The sequence below is a fragment of the Cucumis melo genome, chromosome 6 (genome assembly GCF_025177605.1).
Source record: "Cucumis melo cultivar AY chromosome 6, USDA_Cmelo_AY_1.0, whole genome shotgun sequence".
Taxonomy (NCBI): Eukaryota; Viridiplantae; Streptophyta; class Magnoliopsida; order Cucurbitales; family Cucurbitaceae; genus Cucumis; species Cucumis melo.
In genome coordinates, this window is record NC_066862.1 from 3,268,057 (window position 1) to 3,283,775 (window position 15,719).

At 31.3% G+C, this 15,719-nt stretch overlaps 2 protein-coding genes across 2 annotated transcripts; one reads left to right on the plus strand and one right to left on the minus strand.

Annotated features, from left to right (window-relative positions):
- The first annotated feature begins 3,081 nt into the window (after window positions 1–3,081).
- Window positions 3,082–9,533, plus strand: LOC103483572 (phosphate transporter PHO1). The gene is made up of 15 exons (XM_008440270.3): window positions 3,082–3,380; window positions 4,008–4,097; window positions 4,201–4,429; window positions 4,909–5,251; window positions 5,805–5,853; window positions 5,975–6,046; window positions 6,332–6,461; window positions 7,164–7,284; window positions 7,368–7,617; window positions 7,714–7,818; window positions 7,910–7,954; window positions 8,044–8,196; window positions 8,323–8,601; window positions 8,682–8,827; window positions 8,956–9,533. The coding sequence occupies exons 1-15, from the start codon at window positions 3,171–3,173 to the stop codon at window positions 9,044–9,046; spliced, it is 2,313 nt and encodes a 770-aa protein (XP_008438492.1). The 5' UTR covers window positions 3,082–3,170; the 3' UTR covers window positions 9,047–9,533.
- Window positions 8,202–15,533, minus strand: LOC103483573 (long-chain-alcohol oxidase FAO1). Its single transcript, XM_008440272.3, has 4 exons — window positions 15,306–15,533; window positions 14,949–15,221; window positions 9,849–11,578; window positions 8,202–8,592 (listed from the first exon to the last, which is right to left on the minus strand). The coding sequence occupies exons 1-4, from the start codon at window positions 15,510–15,512 to the stop codon at window positions 8,589–8,591; spliced, it is 2,214 nt and encodes a 737-aa protein (XP_008438494.1). The 5' UTR covers window positions 15,513–15,533; the 3' UTR covers window positions 8,202–8,588.
- Window positions 15,534–15,719: the final 186 nt, after the last annotated feature.

The following is a 15,719-nucleotide window of genomic DNA, read 5'->3' on the forward strand; positions in this document are numbered from 1 at the left end:
TTAGAAAATTGATAAAGTGGTCAAGTTTAGGCTCTCTAAATTAAAAAAACAAACCAAAACAATTGACATTTGGTCTAATCTCACATACTTATTCTGTCTCAATAAAAATACTTAAATCACAGATCTTTTGATTTAAGCAAAACGTTTACTTTAGCATGCATTTCAAATACTTCTCTTTTCAACGTATTCATTTATGATCACTCTTTTTGTTTGTTTTTTTTTTTTAACATTAGCCGTCATAATTTACTAAATTAAATGACACATTTTATATGACATTAGTATTTGTTGATTAGTCTAAAAAAGAGTATTTGTTGATTATTGCTCATGTATTATTGTGTATGAAGTACATGCATGGATATCATCATATCAAATTTAATGATTAGGATATGATAGGGTTGATAATAGAACACAATGTGTCACATCATAATTTTATTAAATCTTAATAAAGATCTAGTAATTTGAGTTTGATACAAACTTCTATAAGAATTGATAGACAGTCTGTACATCTCAACTCAATTAATTTAGGTAAATACATGTGTTTGATCAGGTGATAAAATTTTTGAATAATATGAATCACATAAGTTTGAAAAAAAGATTAAAAAAAGGGAAAAAAATGTGTTTCTAGATTTTCTTGTTGGTAAATCGTTATACTCATGTCATTGATTCGTTCCAAGTAGGTCTATATATAATATCTATTCTGATTTTTACACTTTCAATCGTGTTCATTTTTATACGTGTATGTATGTTTAAAATGTCTATATTTTCTTATTATATTTTCAAATTTTGTTAAAATGTAAACTTTTGGTCCCATACTTCTAAAAGTGACCGCACTTTTAAAACGTATTGACGGAGGGATTTATATCAAAGAAGAAGAAAAAAACAAATATATGCATAAAATGAGACTTAAATGTTGGTATAAATAAGAAGATTGAGACATTCATTTAACCACTATAATAACCATAATTATTAGTATTTAATTGATTTTTCTATATATAAATTATGTCAAGAATATCCATCGAACAATACTAAATCCGACGATGACTATAATAAAAATGAAATATTTGAAAAAATACATTAATTTAAATAGATTAATAAAAATAAAATTATTTAGATAAAGTAGCATTTAAATCTTTAATTTAAAATAAGTTAAAACAAGTTGAGATAAAAATTTGGAAGAATTTTACACAGCATTTAAGTCACATTAAAGCAAAATGATGTCAACATAGAACGAAGGTTTGAAACTATATGATATATAACTTTAATAGGGTTATGTTAAAAATAAAATTCATCATTATGTTTGTCATCAACAAATTTCTAGTCAAATCTATTTAATATAATCAATCTTCAGTCCTCATGTGGAGTGACAATAAAAATATTAGAAATTACTTTCTCATATTTAAAATTATTTTAAAATATAATGCTTTTAATTACTTAAAAATCAATTTTTATAATATACCCGATTTTCATAGAATCAAAAATTACCTTTAAATAATAATAATAATAATAATAGTTTGGAGAAATTTTAAACATAATAAAATTTATGATTTTAACATAACAACTTGTCTTCAAACAAATAACTTTTTTTTTTTTTTTTTTTTTGCAAAGGTTAAAAATAAAAATCTTATTTTGGTTCTAACTAGAAAAAGTATTTCTATCAAAAGTGGGATCCAGTTAAGATATTTAATTTGTATAGAATTTACCTTAGTTAACACCTTTTGTTTGTAATACATAATTAATATAAGCCATAATTTGTGGGTCTCCAATTAAGAAAGTTAAAAAAAAGGATTAGAAAGAGAAAAAAGTGAATTTTGTTTGAATATCTAAAAAAGCAATATGAAAATAAAAAAAAAGATTATAAACATAATCAAATTCTTAAGAACATGATCTGAAATAATCACTATTAACTTTTTTTTTCTCTCTCATTAGATAATTATAATTGCAAATATTACAATAAATTTAATTTGAAGTCATTCTACTAATTCATAAATAACCCACACAATCATCTTTATAAAACCTTAAAATTTTAGGACTAAAAAAGATATTTTTTTATTTAAATTTATTTTAAAAATGTTTTTAATCTTCTTTTTAAAGGGCTTACTTTTAGAATTAAATACTTAAATTCCAAAAGTAAAACAAAATAATTAGTTTGGATGTACCTCAAACTTTTCATTTTCTTTAGGCTATCAATTTGCATAGTAATTACTTTTAATTTCAACTCAATTCAAATCCACAAAACAAATCAATTTGCATAGTAACTTTTAATTTGAGCACAAATCCACTAAACAAGGAGCAAAATATGGATTAGTTGCACAACTTGCACTCTTTTCTTTTCCCCTTCTCTTTTTCATTCTAAATCATCAACTAAAACAAAACAAAATGGTAAAGTTTCCTAAATACTAAGTACAACAAAATAAAGTCTCCATTAATTTGTCACGGAATAATAATTATTTCTATTAATACCAGACCATTATTTTAATTAGAAACATCCAAAAGCAAAGTCACAAAATGATCATATAAAAAATTAACACCTCTAAATTAGTTGCAATATAATTATACTTCTAAATTTTAAAATTGGACTCTCAAACTTACGTAAGTGTATTGATTATATAAATTTGAGAAATTAATTCCCATTATTTGTGTGTCCAATTTTTATAACTATCGTAAGATCGAGAGTTCAATTTTAACGCTCTTACAAGTTTGAGAGTAAGCAACAATTGGTCGGAGTTCAGTAAATGTTCAAACTGACCTAACCATAAAACGGGACGTTGATTTAAGCCTTTGGAGTTAATTTTAAAAAATGTTGCAGGTTTGGTTTTTCTTAAACCAACACCGATCGAACAAGGTGAGTCGAGTTAATCTTTTGATCTAGCATAGGTTTAAGAATGGTATATGTTTGCAATATTGAGAAAGAAGAAGAAGAAAAGAGGGAAAAGGGTATTTATGTTAAAAATTTGTCCCTTGCACGCTTCCATATAATAATATTTAATAAAAATGGGGATTTTTTTTTTTTTTTTTTTTAAATTTTCCAAAAAGGCTAAAATCACAAAGGCTATATAACCAAACCCATCTCCATTTCCGCGCATTCCAATCTCTCTCCATTTTACTTCTCTCATTTCCACTAAAACCAATCGAGAGAGAGAAAGAGTATTTATTAAAAAGCAAAAAGAAAAATGGTAAAGTTCTCGAAAGAGCTGGAAGCTCAACTCATTCCTGAATGGAAAGATGCGTTTGTTAATTACTGGCAACTCAAAAAACTCGTTAAGCGAATTAAACTCTCTCGAATCCCTAAATCTCCTCCCCCCTCCGCTACCTTCACCTTACTTTCTTCTCTCGCCGATAACTTCCTCCGCCGCCGCCACCGCCCACGACCTATCTCTCAGGTACCATCATCATCCATCATCTCTTTAGTTAATTATTTTACGCCCTTTTGTTCCCCGTTTTGATTGATTCATTTTACTACATATGTATCCATCCATTCATTCATTACTTTCTTCCCATTTCATTCATTTATCAATTAATGCTATTACCGAATTCCCGTATATCTTGGTTTCCGTTTTCCTTTTCCCTTTTCTTTTTTGTAAAAATTCCCTAACAGTACCCAAACTTTACTTCGAAGAATATATAATTAACATTTTTTTTTTTTTTGTAAAAATAAGGTTATTCAAAAATGAGTTATATCAGTTGGGTTTTGGGCTCCCCATGCTTTTTGTATTTTGATTTGAATTGGAATTATATTGTGGAGTTGATGATTAAATTAATTTTTCGTTGTGATCAAAACGGTTTGTTTGAAGATCATGCATGTCCACGGAACCATCGTGATTCATTGGAAAGAAAAACCAAAAGAACAGACACTATTTGAAAACGACGTTTTTTTTATTATAATAAAACAAAAATTAAACCCCGCCGATTTAGCCATCCTAACAAACGAGGGTTCTTTTTTCTCATTTCTTTCTATGTATTTGTTTTTCTAAATAAAGAAATCATTCAATTTTACTTTTGATTTCTAGGTGAAGAAGAACGAAAGCCTCGAGGATGGGAATAGTAATAATGAAGATCGTCAGACCGAACTTTCTCAGTTTTTCTCCGAAGAAGACGAAGTAAAATTTTCGATTTTATTATTCTTGTCTAAAAAATAAATGAAGGAAAATGAATAAATTGTTGTGGGGAAATTGACGATTTTTTAATTTCGGTAATTTATAGGTGAAGATATTCTTTGAGACGTTGGATGAAGAATTGGAAAAAGTAAATGAGTTTTATGGAAGTAGAGAGAGTGAGTTTGTAGAGAGAGGGGACAGTCTAAAGGAACAACTAGCAATTTTGGTTGAATTCAAACGCATTCTTGAAGATCGCCGCCGTAAATCTTCCCCCTCCGCCGCCGCTACCTTCTCCCGCTCCTCCTCCTTCTCTCCCCGTCACTCCAACTTCTCCGGTAACCCTTACATTTCTTTTCCTAATTTGAATATAAAATTTGTTGAAACGATATGAATCAAAATGGAACCTAAATTCTGGTTGCTTTGTTCAATTACGTCACTCTACGTTTTGCAATATTTCTCCTGCCAATTATTATTACTTTTTGATGCTTTTGTTTATGGTTGACAAGTGCTCCATGCTGATTAGTCATAATTAATTTAATATAGTCAACTGTTTATTTTCTAATATAATCCAATGAATTTTTTTATGATATTATTTCTTCACTAAAATATCTTATGTATACAGATTAATTATTTTGGTTCTTCCTAGTTTGTTGAGTTTAATTTTAGTTAAAATCAACTTTGTCTCTAACACTGCATGTATTAAATTCTTTGAGCGATTACTTTCTTTTTTCTCGAAAAAGAAAACAATAAAAAAAAAAAAAATTAGATTAACGAAACTGAAAGTAATTTTTATAATCCTATATGTTGAATACAGAGAGGTCGGAATCAAACGAAACGTCGGCCGAAGTATCGGAGACGGATGAAGCAATAGCGGCATTGGAGAGGCACGGCGTTACGTTCATAAATGCCGCAGTGAGAGGGAAGACAAAGAAAGGGAATAAGCCCAAAATGGCACTAAGAGTGGATATTCCGGCCACCACCCCGTCCAGGACGATCTCTGCCGTGATGGGAATGTTGTGGGAGGATCTCATCAACAACCCGAAAAAAGATGTCTCCGGCGACTCCATTAGCCGGAAAAAAATACAGTGGGCGGAGAAGATGATCCGAGGCGCCTTTGTTGAACTCTACAAAGGCCTTGGCCTCCTCAAAACCTTCAGGTTCATTACTAAAATTTTGCGATATATTAAAAATTATTTGCTATATTTTTCTCTAAAATCAATGATTGTATTAAGGACTAATTAAGGCTCAAATTGGACGGTCAAATGATCCTTAAATGAGACACAATTGTTTTTCTTGAAGGAAAAGGGTTAATCTCTCACCACTGATTGATAAAAAGAAAAAAAAAACTACATATTACTTTGTTTTTTCCTCCCTTTTTACATTTTATTAATAAAGTAAAAGTTTGAAATTATTTGAAAATTGAAAATTATTTTTTTTTATTAATGATAAATGAATTAATTAATTACAGTTATTTTAATTCTCTTAATTTTAATTACTGACATTAAACCAAATGACTAATATTGTGTATTTAGTGAAACCTACACCTAAAATCTAGGGACAAAACAGTATTTTTTTTCCCCAAATAGAAAATAAAACTTATGTTACTTAAAGATTAAAACTAAAAATTAAACAGCAAGTAAATGTTGAATGAATATTATTAATGCATATTAACAGCAAAACTTATGGGTTTGATCATTTCTTTGTGGGCAGTTCACTGAACATGAAGGCATTCGTAAAGATTCTTAAAAAATTCGACAAGGTGATGAAAACATTAGTATTTGAATTAATTAAATCATTAGTTAATTAACAAAGTTAATTGTAAGATTAAAGGAAAAATAATGTTTGATAATAATTAATATGGTTTTTCTTTGGTGGAATAGGTGGCGAACCAAAAATCGTCGGCGAGTTATCTTCAAGAGGTGAAAAAGTCACCCTTTATCAGCTCCGATAAGGTACGTACGTATTACTTAAAGAATTATATTAATTAATTAAAAGATTAACTTAAGCCATCTAATTAATTAATTAATTAATTGAAATTTCTTCAAATATTTTTTAAAAAATATTTATGTTAGAGACAATGATTTCCAGGCTGGCATGCATAAACACAATAAAAAGAATAAAATGAAGAAATTTAGTTGAGTTTGAACTTTTGTAGAAAATGGGTGAAAATTAGAAAAGGAATTAATTGATTGATATTAAAAAAATTTAATTTGGGGAAAATGGTTTGTGTAATGAAGGTGGTAAGATTAATGGACGAAGTGGAATCCATATTCACAAAGCACTTCGCCAACAATGACAGGAAAAAGGCTATGAAATATTTGAGGCCTCAGCAGCCTAAAGATTCCCACATGACCACCTTCTTTGTTGGTAAAAATTTTTATTCTTAAATCTGCCTTTTATGTGTTATCTTCGTTTGGTTTGACTTTTTAAATGCGTAAAATATTTATATTATAATTTATTTGTACATGTGCATTATCTATCCTTATATGCATGCATGCATTTTTTTTTTCTTTGGAATTTAACTTACCTAATGTTGAAGATTGTGTCTTGACCTAATTTTGTTGGGTAAGTAGGTTGTTGAGAGGTGATAAGGGTGGTGTTGTTGGCCACTAATAAAGCTTACTTTTGGAGCTAATTTAGATTATTAATACATGATTAAAGTATAACACAAACTCTAGAAAATAATAAAAAAATATTTTTAAATAATCGTAACTTATTTGTTAAAACGTATTTGATATCTTATCTTTTTCTTTAAGTCAAGTGGTATGAATCTCCACTTTCATATTTTTTATATTTACAAATATCGTACATACAACTAGAAAAGTAGATTGTGAAAATCAAAGATTGTATTATAATCTTACTCAATTAAAATATATAAAAATGGGTCAAAATGAATCAATATTGTTGCACATAAGAGAAAAATGAAGTCATTTCATTCTATCATTTTTTGAAAAATGTATTTGATGTTCGACAAGGGTGCCCACCATGGTCAAAAGTTTCTTTTTTCCTTTTTGATCCTTAAGAATTTTGAAATCAAAGTGGTGTTTATTTTCCTTTTCTTTCTTTTAGGTTTGTTCACAGGATGCTTTGTATCATTGTTTATTGTATACGCAACTTTGGCTCATTTGTCTGGTGTCTTTTCTCGTCCAAATGAAGTTTCTTACATGGATGTTGTCTATCCTGTCTTCAGGTACTTTTCCATATTACTAATAAAAAACTCTTTACTTGTTTTTTTTAATCTTAATTTTACCGTAATTTACAATTCTTTTGCAGCATGTTTGCATTGCTAAGTTTGCACATGTTCATGTATGGTTGTAATCTTTTCACTTGGAAGCAAGCAAGGATCAATTACAACTTCATTTTCGAGTTTCAATCGAGCACCGCGCTCAAATATCGCGATGCTTTTCTTATATGTACGACTACCATGACTGCTGTGGTTGGAGCACTTGTCATTCACTTGATTTTAGGACTTACCGGTTTCTCACCTGTCCAAGTTGATTCCATTCCCGGTCTTCTCCTTCTCGTTAGTTCTTTGATCCCTTAAATCACATTGCATCATATCGAATTTTACAAAACTTTGACAATAATGGTTTGAACTACCTCCTAATTCTTCTTTCAGATCTTTGTTGTCCTTCTTATATGCCCATTTGACATATTCTACCGACCTACACGCTATTATTTTCTCCGCGTGTTCCGTAACATCATTTTCTCTCCTTTCTACAAGGTAGGTATCAGCAGTGTTCTTATTAATACATTATGGGATTGCATTGTAAGAAGTGGTTCGTTAACAACTTTGAAATGTGTTGTTTCTTCAGGTTTTGTTTGTTGACTCTTTCTTGGCAGACCAACTTACAAGCCAGGTATATGATATGTATATTTACACATTGAGGGAAAAAATGTTACTGTTGATGCAAATTCTTATTCACTTTTGGCTTGTTTATGTTCAAAGATCACTCTGTTGAGGCTTGTGGAATCTGCCGTCTGCTACTTTACTGCAAGTTTCTTTGGAATGCGTCGAAGCGATCTTTGCAAATCCGGGACATTGTACTGGGAGTTGGCTTACCTCATTTCATTTTTGCCATATTATTGGCGAGCAATGCAGGTGAATTTTGAAGTTCAATCAATCTGCTTTTCTATTTTTACGGAAAAAGGCCATATGTTAGATCAATAATTTGACGTACTCAAACTGACACTTGACCTTACATATTCTATGCTCTGCATTCTCAAGTGTGCAAGAAGATGGTTTGATGACAATGACATAGACCATTTGGCTAACATGGGCAAGTATGTATCAGCCATGGTAGCAGCCGGTGCGAGGCTTACATATTCTCGTCAAGACACCCGCCTTTGGTTTGTAATGGTCTTGGTCACATCCTTTTTAGCGACAGTATATCAGTTGTACTGGGATTTCGCAAAGGATTGGGGAATTCTCAATCCGAAATCTCGAAATCCATGGCTCCGAGACGAGCTCATCTTGAAGAACAAAGGCATCTACTACCTGTCAATGGTGTGTTCTATTAGCAATAAGATTAGAAATCTATATTAAGCCAAAAGAGCATTAAAAGTGATAAATGAAATTATTTTCAGGTTCTGAATATGATCCTGAGAGTTGCTTGGGTGGAGACTGTGCTACAGTTGCATAAATTGCACATTAGAAACGTCGAGTCGAAAATGCTAGATTTCTTGCTGGCGTCATTGGAGGTTATCCGACGAGGGCATTGGAATTTCTACAGGTATAGCATCTATCTTGTGTCCAACCATCTTGAAACATCAGTCTCAAGAATTTCATCCATAGGCTTGATCTTTCATATTTTACTAACCACATATTTCTCTATTATTATAATTCTCGATTACACTACAGATTGGAGAATGAACAACTCCACAACATTGGAAAGAATAGGGCTGTGAAGACAGTTCCTTTGCCATTTCGTGATGCTGACTCCGATGGCTAAGATCGATTCTTAAAAGTACAGGTCTGGTCCATAACAAAACTGACCTGAAAGAGAGGATGATGATGATCAACATAATACTACTAACGTATAAATTTGAGATCTTTCTCATTCATCCGATTGTTCCAAATTCACACTTGTGAAAGTACAAAGTGTAATTTCCGACTCATGGTCCCAAGCGACGACACTCTCGCTCGGCTCCTCTGACACGTTGTGATTCGATTGGTAAAATGTAACGTAATCCTATTTTCTCAAATTGTAAGAAATGCTTATTTCTAGTGAAGAATTAGTTGATTGAATAGCAGCCTAATCGAAGCCTCGACAAAATTTGCCCGTGTTTGTATAGTGTACGTGCTCATGATAGCTCCAGAACATACCAAGATACAGTTAGCTTACAATTGCATTATCCTTAACAACAGTACCCATGTACCTTGGAGAGTGAAATTAAAAAACAATGGACACCAATTTATGAACACTGTTTTCTCCTAAATTCCTTTGGTTTTCTCTCATTTACTTTGTATACAAATGGAAAGTTGAAACCGTTGTATGACTATTTTGAAAAACTTGCTCAGGTCATTAGAGAAAAGTCACAATCTAGCAAAATCAATCACAGCGTTGTTGAGGAAAGAGTAAAAAAAGACTGAACAAACAAATAAAAAGCATACCAGGAACCAACTTCACTAACAATGGATAAGGCATTTAACTGGATGATCTCAACCTCTAATCGACTTGTAATTACATCACCACTCTTGTGTAAGAATACGAGACTATAAACAAGTAAACAATAAGCATCATAGGAACTTACTTCCTTAACAAAGCTGCTATTCTGTTTGAGATACAATAAGCAGTGGATTGGATAGTAATCATGGGATTGACACCAACAGCAGTTGGAAGAACACTAGCATCACAAACAAATAGCCCTTCAGCTTCCCAACTCTCTCCATTTTCGTCGACTGCGCCTTCTTTTTCTGAAACTCCAATTTTACAGCTCCCCATCTGATGAGCTGAGGTGTAGACATTCCAATTTCTAGACAATGATAGTAGGCCTCCCTCTGCAGAGACATTATCTAAAAACTCTTCCAATTCCTCCTTCCCAATCCCTTTACATTCAAGTCTCTGTCCATCACTCCTATGTGTGCCAACTTCAGTAGCTCCTGCAGCTACCAAAATTCTCAATGATTGTCTCAACCCCTTCTTGAGGTTTTCTCTGTCTTCTTCACTCAAATTATAACTCACTCTTCCCTCTGACCTTACTGCCCCGGATCCCGAATCCCGGACTATCGTTATAAAATGGGCAGTTCTTGAATACTTGAGCATTCTTTGCTTGGTGTCAAGTCCAGATACCCAAGGAACCAACACAGCACATGATCCTGGTCCTAATAAAGGAGTCTCTATGATGGTTTTGGGATTTGATTTGGATTCTTCAGAAACAACTTTGTGAACTGATGTGATTATCCCACCCTCATAAGATTTTCCCTTGAACCCTGAATCTGACTCTGGAAAGTATCCCCAAGTCATCAAAACGGGGTGAAGATGAAGATTTCTGCCAATATGTTTGTTCCTTAGTCCACTAGATATCATCAATGGTGGTGTCAAAAGAGCTCCACAAGCAGAGATAGTAGCTTTGGCTTTGATATGCAGTTTCTTGGTAATGTTGTCACTCCACACATTTGCAATGACTCCCAAGCACTTACTCTTCCTCATACTTCCATTTTTGTTCCTTGCTAATATGAATCTCTCAGCTTTGCAGTTTGTTATGATTACTGCCCCATGATTGACAGAATCAACTAGCCAAGTAGAATCAGTCCCTTGTTTCTCTCCTTTTCTACAACCATAGCCACAAGATCCGCAATAATGACCTGTTGGTGAATTTCTTGCTACTTTTTCAACTTTAAGCCCCAAATTTTCACACCCTTTTCGAAGAACTTGGTTCTGAAACCCTTCTTCTTCACAATCCTCTGAAACCCCAATTCTCTTGCAAACAGCATCCATAGCAACCTGATATTCAGAGGTCCCAAAGAATGGTATCTTGTGGCTCTCGGCCCATTCCTGTAAAACGTGATCTGGAGTTCTGATACTTGCTGACCAATTCACTGCGGAACCACCACCAACGGTTGATCCAGCCAGAATCAACATTTTCCCATCATCAGTTGCGAAAATCCCACCGGCTTCGTACAATTGCTCGAGGGAAGGGCCTTCTAAAGATGAATAATCGGATGCAGTGAAATAGTTCCCTTTTTCGAGAACCATTACCTTCTGGCCGGAACTTGCAAGAATTGCCGCTGCAACACCGCCGCCACAACCTGACCCGACAACCACCACATCACATTCGACGGAAAGGGTGTGGCCATCGTCTCCGGCAATTCTGATACCCTTCTGTAAGAGGGATTTTTTAAAGGATGATTCGGTTTCGTTGTTGGGTTCTATAATTCCCTTTTGGAGAGGCCTCACATCGGAGGATTTGGATGGATGCTCATCAATTTCCGGCACATATTTTATGGCTTCCCAACTTGGGTTGTCACCATTTACATCAACCTGTGTCGTCAAAGCAACAAAAGTTTCATTTAATGATTATGTCATTCCCTCTCAAATTAAGATTCTTTTTTTCCTTTACTAAATTCACTTTGTCAACTTGAGTTCTTGTCGAATTCCCTCCAAGTTTAGTCTTTATGTTTTTCGACGAATTACAAAAATACAAAAATACAAAAAAAAAAAAAAAAAAAAAGGATAGAGTTACAATGACACTCTACAAAACTTTCAGTCCTACAAATTAGACCGTCAAAATATAACAACATGCCCAAGTTCATATAAATATAAGTTTATTGAAGTCATGTAATATTATCAAAATATCCTACACAAATTGTGACAACTTTTAAATTTAACTTTATACAAGGTTAAAACTTTAAATAACTTAAAGTTTTAATTTAAATATTAAAAATATATAGTAGATCAAAACATCTCTATTATGTGTAATAGTAATCGATAATATCAAACATTTTTTTCTGAAAAAATACTACTACTATTATCTATAAAATTGAAATTTAAAGTTTAACTAGGAACAAAAATATTTCTCTTTGTCTAATACAATGACTAATTATAAGCATTTATTATATTTAGATGTTTAGATGTTAAATTAAAATTTTATATATCCCTCAGACATTTTTAATAGACATATTCAAGTTAAAACTAAAACTTTAGATATTGATTAGTAATAATTTTAGAAACTAAGAATTGAATTTGTATTATCTTGAATGTAATTATAAAATAATGGTGGAGTAAATAACAGAGTAAAAGAAATTATACGTGAGAATGATTTAAAAAAAAACCAAATATTTAGTAAACAAATCTAAGATTTTAAAAAATATTTGTAGATAGACATGAACATAAAAAATAAAAATAGAATTTAATCTTCTTTTTAACAATATATATTCGAGAATTTAAAATTTTAAGCAATAAAAATTGTGTTTTTATAATTAAGAAAATTACTATCAATAAGAAGATTTGAATTATGAGTTTTCTGATATTAAAAATACAAAAAGGGATAGAGTGGGAGAGCACATGCTCTCTGGCTCCTACGTGCCTCCACAAATGGGTGATTGTAGAAATTGGACCCAAAAGAATATAAGTTCAAAATACAACTCTCATATGTAGACCATCATTGTCTAAAAACTATTCTTATGTTTTAAAATTTTACGTCTATTTGGTCCATTTGAAACGTTTCATTTTCTTTAAAATGAATTTCTTTACTTGTTTCTAAAATAAATAAACAAACAAAACTTAATTGGCAATAAATGAATGGATACAAAAACAAAAGAAGAAAGAGTGTGAATAAAGGACCTTTTTTTTTTCTCTGGCTGAAATAAACCTTACTGAGTTTGAGTCTTTGGTGAATGGAAAGGGAAATACATTAAATGCGAAGAAAAATTGATCCAGACAGTACAGAAATTGAATTGCAATAAGACCATTAATATCACAACTAAACACTTTTGGTTACTTACCCTTGAACTAAAAAAAAAACTGAACCAAACTAAACTAAAATAAGCATTTAATTTTTTTGAAAATACTTTCATTAATTAATATATCAAATATTGAACCAAATTTCATAAATAAGTTTTATTAGAAAAAATGGGAGGTCTTAATTTGTTTTAATCCCTTCTATTTTTAGTTTTTCTTTCTCTTTTTACCTATTTCTAATAAAAAAAAAAATTACCCTACTTATCTAACTTGATATACTCGTAATATAATTATAAATTTAGAATTTTTAGTCGGATACTTTTTCTCTTTTTATAAGTAAGTTTCAAAAAAATTTATTTTTTTCTATAAAAATTATTATGAATGACAAAAAAAATAAAACTATTTAAAAAATATAACCAAAAACACTCAAAATGGTTACATGAGATCGACGAACTTTGCTATATTAATAAATATTTTGCTATTTTAAAAAATATTTTTAGTTTTCAAATGGATTTTTTGGTTTTTTGTGTGTGTTATTTTATTTGTTGAGTAAATATGAAAACCGACAAAGAAAAAGCACGTGCTATGGGTGTGATTCTGGTGCTGGGCAAGGGTCCCGCCAACAACTATGACGTTTCACTCAATTTTGATTTCAACTTTTTTATGATCTCTTCGATTCTTTAGGTTTCTTCTCAATCTTTTATACCACAATGGATAATGTTTCCCATTTTACTTCTTTTTCTTATTACGTTAAAAATCTTCGCTTTTAAATAATTCTAAACATAATGGGATAAAGATATACATTTTGAAAATTCGAAATATATACAAAACAATCTTTTTAAAATAAAGTTTTCCGCATAAAATTGTATTATAATTCTCACTGTATCCATTGTTTTGAAAAATAAAAATAAAAAACCAATTTAAACCACCCCCCCCCCCCCCCCCAAAAAAAAAAAAAAAGATCGTATTTATAAAATGAAACTCTTCCTTTCATTCAAAGTCTTTTTTTTTTTTTTTTTTGTTTCTAGATGAAAATTTCTACTTTATGATTGCATTTAATGAATTACTTTAAATACTTCAACAGCTTCCGCCTCATAAGTTATGAATTAAATAAGAAAAAAAAAAACCCACTTTACTAGTAAGTATTTATTTAACGTTTCTGTCCATTTTTTCTTCCTTTTTCGAGTACGTCGCTGTCCATCTTTATTGCTCTTTCTATTTATTTTTTCTTCAAAAATTCACTATCACATATCATATGTTTCTTTAATAATAATATATATATATATATATATATATATAAATGTAAGGCGGAGGAATTTCATCTATTTTATAAAAATTATATATAGTTTTTCTTTTTTCGGTATATCAAACAAATTAGTTGCAAAAGTGAAAGGTTAACCATTTATGAAAACTGAACTAAAAATTGACTAAACAATCACAAAATTAAATATTTTCTCTTTTTCTTTTTTAAAGAAGTGCACAAAAGCTAAACAATTTTTTAATCCTAGTCTTTTATTAATATTCTTAATTTTATATATTTAAATATTGAATTAAAGTTGAGGTTTAACTCTCGTTGTTATACTAATTTTTTTTTAAAATATTAATATAATTTATTTTATTTCCTCAAATAAGACCCATAATATATTGTCCATCTCTCACTTCATATATCAATTTCAATCTTTATCTTCAATTAATAGAAAGACAAAATAAATGAAGAGGTTAGAATCACATTATTAGAGTTGTTTTAAGTGAATAAACTATTATATCTTCCAATAAAATATTATATGTCATAGTCACCCTTGTAAATAAGCTAAGGTATTGACCACATAAGTCCTAATTTCCAAATTTCATGTCAAAAAGATTAAAATAGTAATAATAATAAATAGAGCCATTGAAATTTTGTATTAAAAAAATCGTAAGTTGTAAAGAGAGGAGAAGAAAATGAAATTACCCGAGAGAAGAAGATGTAGAGAGAAACAAGTTTGATCAGCGCAAGAGCAGCTCTAATGGGCGTGAAAACCTTATTCTTAAACCATCTCCTCAAAGCTTCCTCTCTGTTCTTCAATGGCATCTCCGAGAATTTCCAAACAAAAGGCCATTTCTCGCAAAAACAAAGCGATCCACAAAGCAACAACGTTCCTAACCTCGTAGCCAGAATCCACAGCACAACCCTCACCAGTAACACGATTTCAACCAATCCTCTCTTCCTCGCCATCTCCGCAACCTAATTTCGATTTCTTGAAATCAACATCAAATTGAAGAAGGAAAACACGAAGGAATTGTTCATTTAATCTGTAAATCAACTTACCTCGTCAGGAATCGGGGATTGCGCACCGGATACTGCGTAAAACGCCCTCTCGGCGGCGGTACTGGTGGTTGGTGAATTGAACGGCAGAGGAGGAAGTACGGTGTCGCAGATGGAGGTTAAACTCTCCATCTCCGCCGTAGAAAATTCATGGGTGAACTTTCCGGTTCTTGTTCCTCTTAGGAGAGGATGGCATTCGGATCTCCTCATTGTCCCTGGCTCTGTATTTATTTTGATTGAATATGAATATGACTCTGCTTCGAGACGATGGCTCCTTTATATAGGGACGGGTTGGGATTCGAGGACTATCTGGTAATTTTATGTACCTTTTTGTCCTTTTGTCCATTTTATCTTCTCATGCTGAGGCCTAAGTCCGTTTGTCAACGTTAGTTTTTGACTATTCTGCCCTCACAAAGA

What these genes read in the sequence shown, in the direction of transcription:
- LOC103483572 (XM_008440270.3), top strand. Translation starts at nt 3,171, where the DNA reads ATGGTAAAGTTCTCGAAAGAGCTGGAAGCTCAACTCATTCCTGAATGG. An exon ending in CCGTCACTCCAACTTCTCCG is followed by an intron (nt 4,430 to 4,908) that starts GTAACCCTTACA and finishes TGTTGAATACAG; the next exon opens with AGAGGTCGGAATCAAACGAA. An exon ending in CCTTTATCAGCTCCGATAAG is followed by an intron (nt 6,047 to 6,331) that starts GTACGTACGTAT and finishes TGTGTAATGAAG; the next exon opens with GTGGTAAGATTAATGGACGA.
- LOC103483573 (XM_008440272.3), bottom strand. Translation starts at nt 15,512, where the DNA reads ATGAGGAGATCCGAATGCCATCCTCTCCTAAGAGGAACAAGAACCGGA. An exon ending in AATCCCCGATTCCTGACGAG is followed by an intron (nt 15,222 to 15,305) that starts GTAAGTTGATTT and finishes AATCGAAATTAG; the next exon opens with GTTGCGGAGATGGCGAGGAA. An exon ending in TCTACATCTTCTTCTCTCGG is followed by an intron (nt 11,579 to 14,948) that starts GTAATTTCATTT and finishes TTGACGACACAG; the next exon opens with GTTGATGTAAATGGTGACAA.